Below are 17170 nucleotides of genomic sequence, written 5' to 3'. Positions count from 1 at the left end.
CAGTAGCAATGAAGTTATGAACGGTATAGATGGCATGTAAACATCACTGTCGACCCCAGGGAGGTTTCAACGGTAGGAATTTTCCTAACCACCTTTTCCTTTAGTGTGGCCCACTTGAGTCTTGAATTCTAATCAATTTTGGTTTAACATCCGAAAATGAGCTCAGAAAACGGATGGACGGAGTGGATTCCTTACAAACATCACGGTGGGCTCCGCCTCAGTTTCCAGCGCAGGAACTTGTTGTGCTTTCCCTTGTGAACAGGTTGATGACAAATAAACGTTCTCATCGGCCCTTAAAATTCCTAATTAGTGACTAAACATCAATCAAATTAAGACTTCCATTTTAATTAAAAGAAAAGGGTTTATAAACCATTAATGAGTTAACTTCAATCAGATTAAGATTTCCCCTTTAAGCTGGACCCTCTACTTTGAATGGGCCACTACCCCAGAAACGATCCTAACCGTCCATTGATGGGAGCATTTCTTTTTCTAATCACGAATGAATTATCTAAAACGATCGATATCCAATCAGAAAAAAGTCTTGCAATCAGATGGTCAGGAGATTCAATTGCTGTGAATTTTAACGTACTAGTTATCGACAGCAAATCCCACGGGATGAACGGTCCAGATCTTGTAACGCGTAAAAATCCAAGCAAGAAAACGGAGGACAGCGAGCCATATTTCTCTATCTCTGTTCGTTTAAAGCCGCCGCAAAATCAAAGAAAAAGGGCAATTTAAAAAAAAAAAAAAAAACCACAAGGAAACTCTTCATTTTCTCCCAATTTCTTCCATCCATGCACTAAAAAATCATAGAAATTTTGAAATATGGAGGTACAGTTTTTCAAATCCAGGTTTTTAATTTTCTCGGATTTATGTAATTCCCGTTGGATTTACGCGATGCGTTTGCATGAGTCGATGGAGGGGAAAAACCCTAAGATAAGATGATCCAATTACTTGTGTTATCACGACCCTCGTGTTGATTCTTTGCGGCATTTTCAATTGCAGAATCTGCGTCGGCTGGATTCAATCGAGGAATTCGAGGCGACGTTCGGTTCGTCGAGTTGTATGTTCATTTCTCTCCCTCTTTCTCTCTGTTGATCCTTTTGAGTTTGACTTTGCATTTTCTCCTTGGATGGAAGGTCGTAAGATTCCCACTTTGAGAAATTTTGTAGTTTGTTTTTGGATTCTGTAAGTGGGAATCTCATTTTTTTTAGTTGAATTTGATAAATTCAAATTCATGAATTTGGATTCTCTGTCATTTAGATGACTGTAAATGGTTTGCTGTAAATGATTTACACAGCCTGTCCTGTTTGGCTGTAAGCTGTAAATGATTTACAGGTAAATGATTGTCCGTGTTTGGATAGCCTGTAAATTGTTAAGTCCTGTAAATGGATAGCCAATCTTTCCATTTATATCTGTTAGGATGTAAATAGAGAGCCTGTAAATGAAATCCGAGCTTTTTGCCTGTAAATGAGATGGGGGCAAATGCCATCCAAACACAGAATGTAAATGATTTACCCATAAATCATTTACAGCTTGTGCCATTTACCAGCATCCAAATGACCCCTTATTCGAATGTATAGAATCTTGTCATTTAAAAAAAAAATAAATCATTATCGTTTGAAACTTCTCTTCGGATCATTTGTGTCACTGTTGTGGATCCTGATATTGAGAATCTAAGGCAGAAGAAAGTGAAAAAAAAACGGCAATTTTGCAATGATGATTTTCATGAAAATTACTGAAACATGGATTCCAATTTTGAATTCTTACTTGGATAGCAAGTGGAACCCATATTCCTCTCACAATACTCACCTACTTGTGCCAATAATCCAAATTATAGAAAGTGTAATGATTGCCTGGTGGAATCCACCCTTTTCTTTGCTATCCAAACAACACAAATTATCATTATCAAATGAAAACCCTTTCCCTTTTTGCTGTTTGGCATGGAATCCATGATTTCCAAACCTGGCCAAAGGCATGTTTTTGGGTCTTTTTGGATTTTATCCCTTTTTTTAAAATTTTTTTTAAAAAAAAAAAAAATAATTCTGGGATTGAGAATCTTTCTTGCATGTGTATAAGTTTTGCTGTGATAAATTATTATTTTTGGTATCATAGTCATTACCATTAAAGCATGTTTTTGGGTCCCCCTTTTGGCTTATGATTATTGATTTTGGATTCTGAGATTGGTTATCTTACTTTGGCATGTAGTAATTTCTCATGGTTTCACGTTTTTGGGTCTTCTGGGATTTCATTTTTCGTTTTTGGATTCTTGGAGTAAGAATCTTACTTGGTTACATAATATTTCTTTTTTAATCCCTTCTTTCTCTAGGCTGAAGTCATTTCCATCTAAAGTGTTTTGTTGGGTCCTTGAGGCTTATGTTTACTGATTTTGGAATCTGGTGCTCAGAATCATGATTAGTCACATAGAACTTGCCATGGCTTTCCCCCCTTTTTTTGTTGTTGAACTTATTGTCATTTAAAGCATGTTGTTGTGCCTGCCGTTAGAATCTAAGTTGTCTCTGGAAATTTCTCATTGTTTGGATTTTGTCATGTTGAATTTATTATCATTTTGAAGTACTTCTTGGGTCTTTTGGATTCTGCTTATTGTTTTTGGTTTATGCAAGTGAGAATTTGAGTCAGCTGTGGGCATGTAGAAATTCTCATGGTTTTGCTTATGAAGAAATCTCATGGTTTCCCTGTTTCTTTTCTTTAATTCACTATAACTTTAACCTTTCCAAAAAAAAAATCACTATCATTTTAAAGCATGATTTTGGCAGTTTTGTCTTTATTATTTATTATTTATTTATTTTTGGGTTTTTGTTTTTGTTTTTGGATGTAGGGGATGAAAATCTTACTTGGGTACCATTGAAATTTCTCATCGTTTGCATGCATGCTCTTTTCTTTTCTTTCTAAAGTGTTGCTATTTTTAAGCAGGTTCTCTTTTCTTTTCTGTCTCTTGGTGACAGGTTTTTCCTTGCTTGATAAGATTGAGTTGCTTAAAGCTCACCTTGCTGGAATTTCTCTCATGGTTTTGTTTTGTTGAATTTGGAATCTGTTCTTTTTTTCTTTGAATCTTTTAGATTTTTTTTTTTTTTTTTTTGAGGGATTTGCTTTAAACAATGGTGTTTGAGCTGCTTCTTATCTTTGTCTAGAATTCAGTAGTCACTATATAGCTGCATTTTTGGATCCTAGCAGCATCATCCTTGCACGCAACTTGTAGAATTTTTGGCTGGTTTGCATAGTTCATGAATGGTTTTGTTGTCTCCTTTTTACTCTTTTAATGTAAGTTAATATATGCCTTGAATGCAATTTCTGAGTGGCTGCATATCAAGCATCATATGCAGCTGGAGTATCAAATTATTCGCCATTTTTTCTTCTTTAAATAAGGCCATTCTTCTTCGCCAATTAATGCAACAGGAAAAAGCATGCACGGAAAGGACTACCATTTAACCATGCACGTCCATGCAGCTGGAGTATCAAATAACTCTCCATTTTTTTCTTCGCCAAATAAGGCCATTTTTCTTTGCCAATTAATGCAACAGGAAAAAGCGCACACGGAAAGGACTAGCATTTAACCATGCACGTCTTCCTTTTCTCCCAGCCTTTCTTCCCCTCCCATTATTCCTACTCTCCTTTCTCCCAAACCAAACCCAAAAACCCTCGTCTCCTTCTCCCCATTGTCAAAACGATAATTCCTCCCTCCAAACCCCTTTCCTTTTCCAATTTAGACGTGAATTCCTCTGATTTTGATTCTCCTTCCGTCGAAGATGGCGACGGCGACAAATTCGAGCCATCTGTTTCCTCTTCTGATCAGGAATTGGTGACTGTATCGGGAGATGGCGTTGACATCGAGATTGAGAAGATCGGAAATAACTCAAGGAGGATCCGTTCTCGCATTGGCATCGATGCCAGCCTCGAGACGGTGTGGAATCTGTTGACGGATTACGAGAGACTGTCCGATTTCATTCCCGGCCTCGCTGTGAGCCAATTGCTGGAAAAGAAAGAAAACTTTGCCAAGCTTTTCCAGGTATTGGGATCTCTCTCTCTCTCTCTCTCTCTCTCTCTCTCTCTCTCTCTCTCTATGTATATATGTGTGTGTGTGTGAACATGTGTGTCACTATTTTCGGAACTTCTATTTGATTTCTGGAGGTTTGATCCATCGTGAAGATGTTTTTCTTTTAACTTCTTTTTGAGACTTAAATGGTCCATAAATCTGACTAGAGTTGTAATTTGTTCAAATGCACATCAAAATGTGCTAAATCAAATCATATATGAGGGCCCATTTGGATGCATTTCAAATCCCTGGCCAAATGAAAGTTTTGGTGCATTTTGAACGGTTCAGAAAGCAAAAACCGCATTATGTAGGATATCATTTCCTGCATTTTCAGCCTAAATTAACACAATTGATGTTGATTTTGGTAGAAATGCATCTTGCCGGCATCGTACTCTGAGAGACATCCAAACAAAGCCTAGGTATTAGTATCGTGGGTAAGATGGACAACACTGTTGCAATTCATCTGTCCTTTTAACCTATAGTTGCATGGCAAGCTGATCAGCAAGGGATAGCCGATCATCTACTTACCTAGAAAGAGTAAATTACAACCCTTTAGCTTATCAACAGTAAAGGCCCACTCAACTAAAAACGAAATCACCCTATTTACAGTAGCCTCTAACGACTTTGAAAGGTCATCAAAACACCTCCCATTCCTTTCTTCCCACACAGCCCACCAAACGGCTTGCTGAGGGCCTGGTAGGGTATAACGTGTGGAAAACAAAGGTCGGCGTGGGGGGAGCTGACCAGCAAGGGATAGCCGATCATCTACTTACCTAGAAAGAGTAAATTACAACTCTTCAGCTTATCAACAGTAAAGGCCCACTCAACTAAAAAGGAAATCACCCTATTTATAGTAGCCTCTAACGACTTCGAAAGGTCATTAAAACACCTCCCATTCCTTTCTTCCCACACAGCCCACCAAACGGCCGAAAGAGACATTCTCCAAAGTTTTGACCTTTGTTTTCCACACCTTATACCCTGCCAGGCCTTCAGCAAGCCGCACACAAAATCTGGAAAGGTCCAGTGAATCTCACAATGTCTAGATGTTTAGGGATCCTTATAATAGCTTACTTTCTACTTTTTGTTGCTGCTTCTGCTTTTATTTTCATTCTTGCTTTCTATTGTTACTGGTACTTATTATTTATGCATGTTTTGTATGCCTCAATTCCTGAGCGTGACTTGCTTTCTTTCAAACAGATTGGTCAACAAAACTTGGCTTTTGGGTTGAAATTCAATGCGAAAGGAATAGTAGATTGTTATGAGAAAGATCTCCAGCGTCTTTCCTTTGGTCAAAGGCGGGATATTGAGTTTAAGATGGTTGAGGGAGACTTCCAAACCTTTGAAGGCAAATGGTCCATAATGCAGGTAAGAAACTGTCTTGTCCTTCTCTCATTGGAAACTACTATTTGCTCCCACCATCCTTTCTAATTGTTAAGAGTGTATTCTTCATTGGGTTCCAAGGGAGCACATCTATCCTTTCTAATTACTAACGGTGCATGCTTCATTGGGTTCCAAGGGTCGTTTGTCTGTATTCCCCTGGGTATGCTTCATTGGGTTTCAATGGTGTTTTGTCGGTCTTCCCTTGTGTGTATTAGCAATTTCTAGTGTGTGGAAAAAGGTTTGGCGATTAAGTCAAATAGCGGAAATTTGGTCCATTTGGAAGGAAAGAAATGAGAAATGCTTCAGGAATCGTCACCAAAATGTTTTGGAGGTGTTTTGTCGGGCTAAATCTTTTGTAATGGAGTGGGCTCTGTCAGGAAAAGTTTTAGCCTAATTTCCAAGTTGTTGGATTGAGCTCCAAAGTTTTTGCTGTTTTTGGGTGTGTTTGTATTCGTTTGGCTTCGCCTTCTTTCAATAAAATCATCAATGTCCAAAAAAATAAAAATAATTCTAGTGTGTGTTCTCTGAAGATTAACCCCGACTTTCTTAGCAAAAACAAAGGAATGCAGAGCTTTCTTCATCTTCTTCCATCCAGTGCAAGTTGATGAGGTATCCAAGCATGATATTTGAATACATTTAAATCATCAGAGGGCTTTTGTCAGAGGCACCTCATCAGAGAATCAGAAGGGCATTGAAGGAAAGATAAATTATTCTACATATCAGTGAACTCTCTAGCTTGGGTATGTTTTTTGGGCTGAAAATTTATCTGGTGTATGCTGGTACACTGGAATTTTGGACTCAATTTCAGACTTCTCGATCAGTGCATAAATATTACTTTTTTATGTTTGTATATCTATTCTTTCCATGGACTTCTTTCATCAATCTGCATAAAGGTTTCTTGCTCTGGATTTTTGCATCGATCTTGCTGGTTAAGTTTCATCCAGAAAAGGTTTGTGAACTGGGAGATTTATTTATTTATAATGAGATAGTTTCTTTATGACACTATCCTGTGATGTCTCTTATATTGGAACAACCTCTGGTTATTCTTATCAAACTTGATAAAGAATTATAATTTCTGGGCATTTTCCATGAAAAATAACCTTTAGTGGCAAGATCGTTGGAGGAAGTACATTCATGGGACTATTAATGAACTGGCTAGTGATTTGGGTGATTATGCTGCAAAGTTCATGATTGGATTGTCAAACAATAGTCTTAGATCATGGATTCTGTTGAGTCTTCTATTATGGTAACTCAACAACAATTTGGAATTGGGTGCTGGGTTATTTTACAGTGAGTTTATAGCTCCTTTGAATTTTCCCAAGTGTTATCATTTGGAACGAGAAACACATCCCCAATGTCAGGGGAAGCAATCTGTTCAGGCTTTCTACATGTATCATTTGGGACGAACTCATTCTTATGGATCCCCCTTTAATGCTTGAATAAGAGTTGTTTGAAGATCATTAAAACCAGGCTCAACTTCTGCAATTTCTCGTGGGCTTGCATCTAGAGATTGAGTAAATTAGGGCCTCACTGTTACATCATGGACGGTACTATGTTGGATTAGCTCATTCTGGATCAACTCGTTGCTGGCTACTGATCCTCGAAATTCAGACCTGGTGCCTTTGTGCTTTCATCCTGCACCTTCTCATAGTGTTCATTTTTTGAAGGCTCAAGTACCTATTTATGGAAAGGCATAAGCTTTGTCCAATAATGCATATATTGTGACCAATGGGGGCATATGAAATTCAATGCATTGGCACGTGTCTGTTTCCTCATGTCCTATGCTTCTAAAGATGCAGTAAACCCAGTGACCACTGAAAGGTTAGCTATTGAGAAGATCATGAAGGATCCTACGAATGTGAATGGCTAAGGAGACTGGATGGTGGTCAGAAATCAAAAAGTCAAGTTCAACATCATGGAGAAGGGGAATTGAATCTCAGGGAGGGTTCAAGAAGAGGTAGTGATGAGGACATCTGAGCAACATACTGGAGGAGGAGGGTTGAGCCAGTCTCCTTATGGCTATACAACCATTAGATGGGCCCACTTGGCCCAATTCACATTCCTAGCCACTTTGAAGACCTCACGTGCATATTTGTGTATTTTTTAGGACCCCACATTGGGAAAATGCATGTGGGCTGCATATAGGAGTTTGATGGACACATCGTGCCGTTAAATTGAGTAGACACGATGATAAGACCGTTGGATTATTATCATGGGACATCTTGATCGTGGACTCACATGGGCCACGAAATAGTTTAGTTATTTAGTTTGTTTACATGTTTTGTTATTTTTGGTATAGTTCATATTTGTGTTGAGATTAGGGAGTTAGGAATAACTTTTAATTCATTAAGCTTCTTTATGTTAAGAATCTTATATGAGAGTGCCTTTTTGTAAAAGGTCTTTTCTGAGACTATAAAGGGTTGGACTCCCACCTTAGCCATTACGCATGTTATGAATGAAAGGGATTTCTCTCATTTTGCTTTGAGATTAAGCAAATTTTCATCATATGATTGGATTAGTGCCTACAAAACCATGGAGAGCGATTCCCTAGCTCTCTTTTCTACTCTTCTCTCTTCTCAACAAGTTTCCAAAACCATAAATCCCTAAAACCCTAACACTAAATGATGCAGGACATGAAAATTAAATATGATATGCGAGATTTCAGGCTTAAGATCATGTTAGTTCAGAAACAATTACACAAATTCCATATCCCACATGAAAGTCTAAACATTCAATTAAGGGGAATCTACGCGGGTCCAGGCCTACACATGATAGGGCTGGATCAATAAAAATCATGAACCAAACGATACTCAAAGATAAGAAATAATCATCCACACATGCATAGTAATCAGTCCCTAATCCAAGGGATTCACCAATTTCAAATCAAGGAACCCTAGGGTAAGAAAATGGGCATAAAATTGGAGATTTGAGTAATTTAGGGTTAGGTTTAGGGATTTTGGGTGAAAGCGGAGTAAAAGAGAAGAGAGAGACGAACCAGAGAAGTACTGGACAACAACAATGGCCCAGACGCACATGTGTGTGATCTCAGCCGCACGTGTGTGGGGCCCACTATTCAGAAAAAGGCCACCTTGGCCCTGGTCGGCCAAGGATGGACTCCAAAACTCCCAAATCTCAGCTCGATCCGATGTACGGTTTGTGCGTGGTGCTCCGTCGAAGTTTCAGCCCTCCTGTAGGGCCAGATTTTGAAATTCTACTGTGGGGATGAGAATTGCTGCAATAGATGATTAATTCGAAGTGTAGATAATGCAGTGAGATGAGAAGAAGAGATGATAGAAGATGGGTAGTAGAGATGGCGATGGATGAGGGTGAATCAGAATAGATGTGGCTTCGCACCACGGTAGTTAACCCTTTGATGAAGGGAGGGCTTCGCACCCAATTAGGCTTCACAATTCAAAGAGTAGAAAAACGCAGAATTTTTATTAATCTTTAATCAATTAAAAAAAAGCTACAAGGGATGCCTATTTATAAGAAAACCCTATACCCCAAAACTTGCACCATGTGCGTAACCTATTACTTGACGATGAAGTAAACTAAAATAAAAGCTAATCAAAGAAATTTAAAGCGTCCATAATGTTATAAATAACATTAATAAGCAAAACCTAAAATATGAAATCAATCTGACTAGTGGGTCACGATCATGAGATCCCATGATGGGCTTTTCTTGACTAACGGGCCCACTCTTTTGAATCAAAACTTCATCTTCTAGGTAGGAAGCCCTCCTGGACGTCGTCGATCCAGATTGACGGTGGGGCCCTCCTTCTGGCGTACGTGCATAAGGGGCGGCGTGAGTGCGCGTGTGCACGTGATGTCCTCTTCAATTCTCCCCGGCTGCGAAGATTTCACCACTGGCGAAATAAAACTCTTGAACTGCTCCAGGATGTCAGGATTAAGTCTCTGAAGCTCCTCCTCAGTGAACCACGTGCTCTCTGAAGCTGGGCGTGACATCCATTTAACCAGGTACTTCTGAAACCCGCCGTCCGACGTTGAAACTATCTGATGGTCCAGGATATCCTCTATTTCCTTTTTGGGTGTGTAAAGGTTAGGTATGGGAGGTAGAGGCTGGAAAAATGGGTCGGGAAGGATAGGTATGGGAAGTACAGGCTGGGAAGATGGGTCGGGACGGGTAGGTATGGGAGGTAGAGGCTGAAAAAATGGGTTGAGAAGGGTAGGTATGAGACGTAGAGGCTGGGAAAATGGGTTGGGACGGATAGGTATGGGAGGTAGAGGCTGAAAAAATGGGTCGGAACGGGTAGGTATGAGACGTAAAGGTCGAAAAAATGGGTCGGGAAGGGTAGGTATGGTAGGTAGAGACTAGGAAGAAAGGTCAGGAAGAGTGGGTATGAGAGTTAGAGGCTGGGAAAATAGGTCGGGAAGGGGCCATGGTTTAAGGGATAAATATGGGGAATGAGGACGGGTAGGTGAAGGGCCGGACAAAGTATTAGTTGTCCCCTGAAAAGTAACTAGATCCTCTACGTTGAATGTGGAACTAATTCTCATAGAAGGTGGAATATCTACCTCATACGCATTGAAACCGTTTCGTTTTATAATTTTGAAGGGTCCAGCGCTACGCGTGTGTAACTTACGAACGGCCTCCGGAGGATATCGTTCGGGCCAGATGCGGACTATCACAGAGTCCTCAATATTGAATTCTTTGAAACGTTTATGTTGGTTTGCAGAAAATTTGTAATGTTCATTACTAGTAGTGATCTTCTGCCTGATTTCTTGATGCTATGAATGAATGTGATGCGCAAAAGACTCCGCAGGCTCTGACACCCTATGGGACAGTGACATAGGGACAAGATCAATAGGTTTCCCAAGTTTATAAATAATAACGACTTCATAAGGACTGAGACCTGTGGACCTATCGACAGAACTATTACACGCAAACTCGGCTGTAGGTATTACATTGTCCCATGTTCTGGTGTGCTCTATATCCCTCCTAGGGAGAGACTCATCCGGTAGATCATCAGGAAGGACATCACGTAACTCATCCATTATCGGAATGGCCTCAGTGGGTAACTCTACACTAATGTCTAGTGCACTCTCTCCAGCCACAAGGCCGCACATGTCGTACCCCTCAAAATAGTGGTCTTGATGTCTCTCATGGGGTGGGTGCACGGGTGCACACCCATAATTGATTCCTTCACCAACTCCATTCATTGGTCTATCCATCAGGCCACCTGCCTGAGATGGGACATCTACCCCAATGGTGGTGTTTGTATTGGTGATGATCTTTAGTCGGGTAATGCGCACATCAAGTTGTTCTAAGTATTAGTCCATTTCCAAGCGCTTAATTATAAACTCCCAACTTTTGGGACAGCTTGTTTATTGACTCTTGCAATTGTTCCATGTTTAGTGTAGGGTGCCAACCAAAATTCAACAATATAATTGTCAAAATATAAGAAATTTTTTATTATTTTTTATTTTTTTAATTAAAAAAAAAAAACAACCTAGTTTCTAAAAACGAAAAAGGAAAGTTTTTAAAACAAGTTAGGAAAGTTTCTAAAAAAAAGCAACCTAGTTTCTAAAAACGAAAAAGGAAAGTTTCTAAGAAAAACAAATTAGGAAAGTTTCTTTAAAAAACAAATTAGGAAAGTTTCTAACAAAAAAAAAAAAAAACAAATTAGGAAAGTTTCTAAAGAAAATAACCTAGTTTCTAAAAACGAAAAAGGAAAGTTTCTAAAAACAAATGAGGAAAGTTTCTAAAGAAACAAATTAGGAAAGCTTCTAAAAATAAACAAATTAAAAAGTTTCTTAAAAAAAAAACAACTTAGTTTCTAAAGGAAAAGAAAAAGGAAAGTTTCTAAAAATAGAAAGTAAGTTAGTTTCTAAAAAAGAAAAAGGAAAGTAAACTAGTTTCTAAAAAAGAAAAAGGAAATGAAATTAGTTTCTAAAAACAGATTAAGAAAGTTTCAAAAAAAATTAGTTTCTAAAAAACAGAAAAGGAAAGTTTCTAAACCTATAAATAGAAAACTAAGTTAATTTCTAAAATAATTCAAATTAGGGGATAACAGAAAATTTCAGCAGCTTATGTTAAGGTTTACGGACCTTTAAACAACTATATATTATGAGAATTGATGTGTAATGGACATAAACAACCAAACCCTAAACATGTAATGAATTCTCCCACAAGAACCCTAGGCTCTGATACCAAATTTGATGCAGGACATGAAAATTAAATATGATATGCGATATTTCAAGCTTAAGATCACGTTAGTTCAGAAACAATTACACAAATTCCATATCCCACATGAAAGTCCAAACATTCAATTAAGGGGAATTTATGCGGGTCCAGGCTTACACATGATAGGGCTGGATCAATAAAAATTATGAACCAAACGGTACTTAAAGATAAAAAATAATCATCCACACATGCATAGTAATCAGTCCCTAATCCAAGGGATTCACCAATTTCAAATCAAGGAACCCTAGGGTAAGAAAATGGGCATAAAATTGGAGATTTGAGTAATTTAGGGTTAGGTTTAGGGATTTTGGGTGAAAGCGGAGTGAAAGAGAGAAGAGAGACGAACCAGAGAAGTACCGCACGCGTGGGCAACAACAATGGCCTAGACGCACATGCTTGTGATCTCGGCCGCACGTGTGTAGGGCCCACTATTCAGAAAAAGGCCACCTTGCCCCTAGTTGTACAGGGATGGACTCCAAAACTCCCAAATCTCAGCTCGATTCGATGTACAGTTTGTGCGTGGTGTTCTGCCGAAGTTTCAGCCCTCTTGAAGGGTCAGATTCTGAAATTCTGCTGTGGGGAGGAGAATTGCTGCAATAGATGATTGATTCGAAGTGTAGATGATGGGGTGAGATGAGAAAAAGGTATGGTAGAAGATGGGTAGAAGAGATGGCGATGGGAATTGTCGATAATATCGATGTCGCTAGACACCGAAACTCCCATTTTTCGTTTCTCTTTGGATTATCGGCGAAATATTGGCGATATCTTTGATAATCTTTGATTTTTTCCGACAAAATAGGTAAAAATCGAAAAATAAACCTTTGATTTCGGCAATACTTGGTTGATGATTGATTGAAACTCGGAAGCAAAGAATCTCATGGGCAGCAATCGACAGCGCTCGTCTCATGTGACTCACAGATACATGATTTCGGCGAAAAATCAGAGATTTTGGCGAAAAATCAGAGATTTCGGGAGATTGTTTGAAACCCTCGTCGAAAATTGCCCCCGTCCGCTGGAAAACCCTCTTCGCAGACGAAACCCTATTTTTTTTTCTTTTCTTTTTTCTTTTTTTTTTTGGCTTTTATGCTTCAGCGGAAGCAAACAGGACTCCAGTGGACCACACCACAAGAAACAATAAGAATAATGATTTTCCTAGATAGTGATGTTTATTTGTCATCAAACCTTTTTTAAATATAAAAAGGCATGGATGAAGGGTTAAAATAAATATCAACTTCAAACTTTCGTGGCCACCAAGAAGCTTTTAATGATATGCGTTCAATTCACAAAGTTTCTTGTGGTGTGGTCCATTGAAGATTTGAATCTGGTTCATTTTTTATATCACACACTAAAATAAGCCTTCATATATAATGGACGGTGCAGATTTAAGGTACATAATTCATAATGGGTCCCACAGATAGGGTTTCATGAGAAGCGGATGGGCTACTGTACCACACTACTGCAGAGGTACGTGTCGTGCGAAGTCCTACGCTCCTCGAGCTCCGACTTCAAAGGAGATCAAAGTTACGTTGGCCCCACAAAGATGTATTTATTATATCTACAATCGTTCTTTTTAGAGTTCATTTTAGAGCATTATCCAAAAATGAATCATATCCAAAGATTATATGGACCGCACCATAGATAGCAGAGATAATGATTTTTACCGTTAAACAATTTGTAGGGCCCACCATAATGTTTATTTTGCATCCATTAAAAATACAAATATCCGAATGAAGTGGAAAAACAATGATCCAAAACTTTTGTGACCTCGAAAAGAATTTCAATGGTAGACGTTCAATCCCCAACTTCTAGTCTTTTCGTCTAAAGGCTTAAGGCAAGCTCTTCAAATGGATTAACGGTTTGGATATAACACACACCTCATGATCAGACCCATATCACTTGCTGATGTCAATAGCTGGGATGAGGTGCACCTGCCATTTCGCTTACGGACTGTGCTGGAACCATCCATTTTATTAGATGATTTCAAGGCACAAGCCAAAAAATGAAGCATATCCAAAGCTTAGGTGGACCACACCACATGAAACTGTGTGAATTGAATGTTTACCATTGAAAAATTATTGGGGGCCACAAAAGTTTTGTATCAACATGATATTTCCATTTTTTATTCAACCATGTCCCTGTGATCTTATGAACTGGATGACAAATAAACATCACTGGGCCCTATGAAGATTTCAATGGTGGAAATTATTATTACCACTGTTTCATATGGTGTGGTCAACTTGAAACTTAAGATAAATTTATTTTGGTTATTATTAGAGTAATTTCTTATGGAAATGTATGCTTTTTTGGGCCCCATTAAATGAAAATTTATTATTTAATGCATTTTTTTACAAATTTTTAATTTCTAAATATACAAATATGTGTATTTAGGCATGTCTTGAAGTTTCATGAAAAAATTTCACTATTATCATATTTTTCTCCGAATTTCCGGTTATCGGCGATAACGATATTATATCTTTATCCCTAGCCAGCGAAACTTGTAACGATACCGACAACTCAAACACTGCTTGTAAGAAAACCCTATACCCCAACACTCGTGCCATGTGCGCAACCTATTACTTGGCGATGAAGTAAACCAAAATAAAAACTAATCAAAGAAATCTAAAGCGTCCATGATGTTCTAAATAACATTAATAAGAAAAACCTAAAATATGAAATCAATCTGACTAGTGGGCCACGATCACGAGATCCCATGATGGGCTTTTCTTGACTAACGGGTCCACTCTTTTGAATTAAAACTTTATCTTCTAGGTAAAAGGCCCTTCCTGGACACCATCGATCCAGATTGACAGTGGGGCCCTCCTTCTGGCGTACGTGTATAGGGGGGCGGCGTGAGTGCGCGTGTGCGCGTGATGTTCCCATCACTAAATCTCTAAAACCCTAATCCTAATCTCCCCAAAATCATAACTCTAAAATTCTCAAATTCCAAAATCCCTTGTTCAAATCATAAATCCCTAATTTCCACAACCTGAAACCCATATTCCCAATTCTAGAAACCATAAATCCTAAATTTCATAAACTCAAAATCTGAAATCCTATCCCGATACCTCCCAAAATCTCAACCTAATGTTCCAAACCCTAATTTCTTTGAGCCTAGATATCTCAAACCCATTTCCCACATTCCCTAGCCTTTAAACAGCCCTAACACGTCAAAATTATTACAAGACACATGATTTCCATTGAATTTAGATTTAACCCAATGCTAGGAGGGGGTTCTATCTCCCATAGGTCCAGGTTAACAAGTAATTTATGAGATTCATAATCCGGGATTGTCGTAGGCTTGAATTTGGACATGCCACGAATAAGAAATTTCTGAATTTATGGTAAATTAGCTTTATTTTGTCACTCCATTGCTCTAGTTAATCTATCTTTTAATTTCATGACATCATATTAGGTTAGATCGTTCCATCTTGCATTAAGTAGGGGAGCACTGAAGGCCCATTACAACTTTTATTCATGGTTGGGTTCTAGGAGTGGTTGTTTATTAATTCCCAATGGCATTTTGGTTTGGTGGTAATTCCTTCCAAGATGCCGGGAGTTGCCACCAATCTGAGGCTCCACATATGTCATAATCAAAGAAGGCAGGAAGCTGAAGAAGCAATTGCTGGTTTTTAACAGGATAATGTTATGGGGGAAAACACTTGTGGTGAGGTTTGCTGAGTATGGGATAGAGCACAAAATTGGGTAATGAAGCTGGTCAGGTCCGAGTATATCCCAAAGGCTTGGTCAGGCCATTATACTCCCAAGGGGGTCCATGGGACTCAATCCTTCAAAGCATATGCTCCAAAAATCCCTTAATTTTATTGATCTAATCTTCTTAGAATGACGATTTAGATGGGTCATTTAACACTTACCAAAGGAAACATATGTGAGTTTCCTTTTGTCTTCCATGTGGTTCATGAGATTCTTTTATTAGACCAATGAAATTGAGTCGCACTGGTTTTTTTAATTTGTTTTAGTTTACCCAAAAAACTTGGGAAATTAATATCGAATTTCCATTTTGTTACCAGAGAGCTGATCCAATGCTCGTGCCTCCACATCATTTTCTATGCTTGGGATGAGATTCATACCCTTCATCCCTTGGCCTCCATCAGATATGGGACGATCCTAACCATATCTCGCACTCATTGACAGAGCAATTTCTTCTAGTGTCTGTCTGAAACACCACCTAAATGGCCAGGATTGTCTGATCAAATTTGATGTTTTGTTGCTGGCCCACTTACTATTGAACATTATGAATGTACTCTCTAGATTCTGTTGTATGTATGCATGCGTGCGGAAAACTATGTGGAGCAGTACCTCTGATGTCTCCAGAAGCCATCGGTTATTTCCCTTGTCAAGGATGCTTTGATCATTAGTAAAAAATACTGGAGGTGTTGTGTTCAATTTCTGGAATTACTTGGGAATATTTTCCAAATGACCTCGAAGATGGCATCAAATCTACTGTGGGTGCAGCAGAATTACTGAAATATAATAGTATCCTTCCGTAAAAGTTGATAATGCACTAAAGAATTATACTATGCACATGTTGGTATCACTCTTATTTGTAAAAAAGAAAAAAAGAAAAAAAGAAAAAAAGGACAGTTTGTTTAGCAATGGTATTGCACATTTTAAACCTAATTGTCAGTCTTCAAAAACTTACATGTGCTGGTCAATACAATCTGCAATGTGACAATGTTTTAAAGTATGAATTTAAGCATTAATCTTTTATGCAGGCTGACACAGAGAATTGTAAAGAGGGTGAATATTCCAAGGGGCAAGAATTTCAAACCATTCTTGCATATGTTGTTGATGTGGAGCCAAAGCTGTGGTTGCCAGTTGGCCTTGTGGAAGGAAGACTTTGCAAGGAGATTGAATTGAACCTCACCTCCATCAGAGAAGAAGTTCGGCGAGCAGTGCTGGGTATTCTTCCGACCTACTAATACCATTAATATTTCTTCACTGTTTTTCTTATAAGTAACAGATGCAAAAAAATAATAATAATTTATTGGCTCTGTAATTTATGTTCAGTTGATTATTGATTTTTAATCTTTTATTTATATGGGGGTTTAAATAATGGTGCCACCAATACTCTGTATGGTACTCACATTTTAACATTTTATTTGGAAGTAATTTCTTATGCCTTTTGGGATGGTGATAGCTTGCTCGTCCTATTGTAGAATTGCATTAGTCTCCCTTTTAGATTGCAGTTAAAACTCGGAAATGTTTGCTGAAGTGACTGGTGTTGGTCCCAATTTGATGGAGAAGCTGTACCACTCACTTTTGATTTGGGGTCCACTTCCCATCACTGCCCAATCTATATTAGATGTTGATAGGTCTCAGTTTTGCCATGGACACTGCCATGAACACCCAACACAATAATTTGATACTGAACCCTAGCACGGAGCTAAGAAACATGATGGCAATCCAAGTCTCTCGCATGCAAGGCATACTGTAACGGCAATAGTCTGAACCATTACCGTTACAAGGGGCATAACAGCTGTTATGCCCTATAACGCTCCATGGCATAATTT

The 17170-nt window shown here is 38.6% G+C and overlaps 1 protein-coding gene across 4 annotated transcripts; it reads left to right on the top strand.

Annotated features, from left to right (window-relative positions):
• The first annotated feature begins 682 nt into the window (after window positions 1-682).
• On the top strand, window positions 683-16776 carry LOC131230871 (uncharacterized). Of its 4 annotated transcripts, none has more exons than XM_058226898.1 (5): window positions 683-831; window positions 1006-1063; window positions 3543-4027; window positions 5252-5419; window positions 16373-16776. In XM_058226898.1, the coding sequence occupies exons 3-5, from the start codon at window positions 3578-3580 to the stop codon at window positions 16577-16579; spliced, it is 825 nt and encodes a 274-aa protein (XP_058082881.1). In that variant the 5' UTR covers window positions 683-831; window positions 1006-1063; window positions 3543-3577; the 3' UTR covers window positions 16580-16776. The 4 variants fall into 4 exon arrangements, with proteins under 4 accessions (XP_058082881.1, XP_058082880.1, XP_058082882.1 ...); XM_058226897.1 differs by having other exon boundaries at window positions 3418-4027; XM_058226899.1 differs by having other exon boundaries at window positions 701-1063.
• The last annotated feature ends 394 nt before the right edge of the window (window positions 16777-17170 follow it).

This window comes from Magnolia sinica, chromosome 17, assembly GCF_029962835.1.
Source record: "Magnolia sinica isolate HGM2019 chromosome 17, MsV1, whole genome shotgun sequence".
Taxonomy (NCBI): domain Eukaryota; kingdom Viridiplantae; phylum Streptophyta; class Magnoliopsida; order Magnoliales; family Magnoliaceae; genus Magnolia; species Magnolia sinica.
This window is presented reverse-complemented; position numbering and strand designations above follow the sequence as displayed.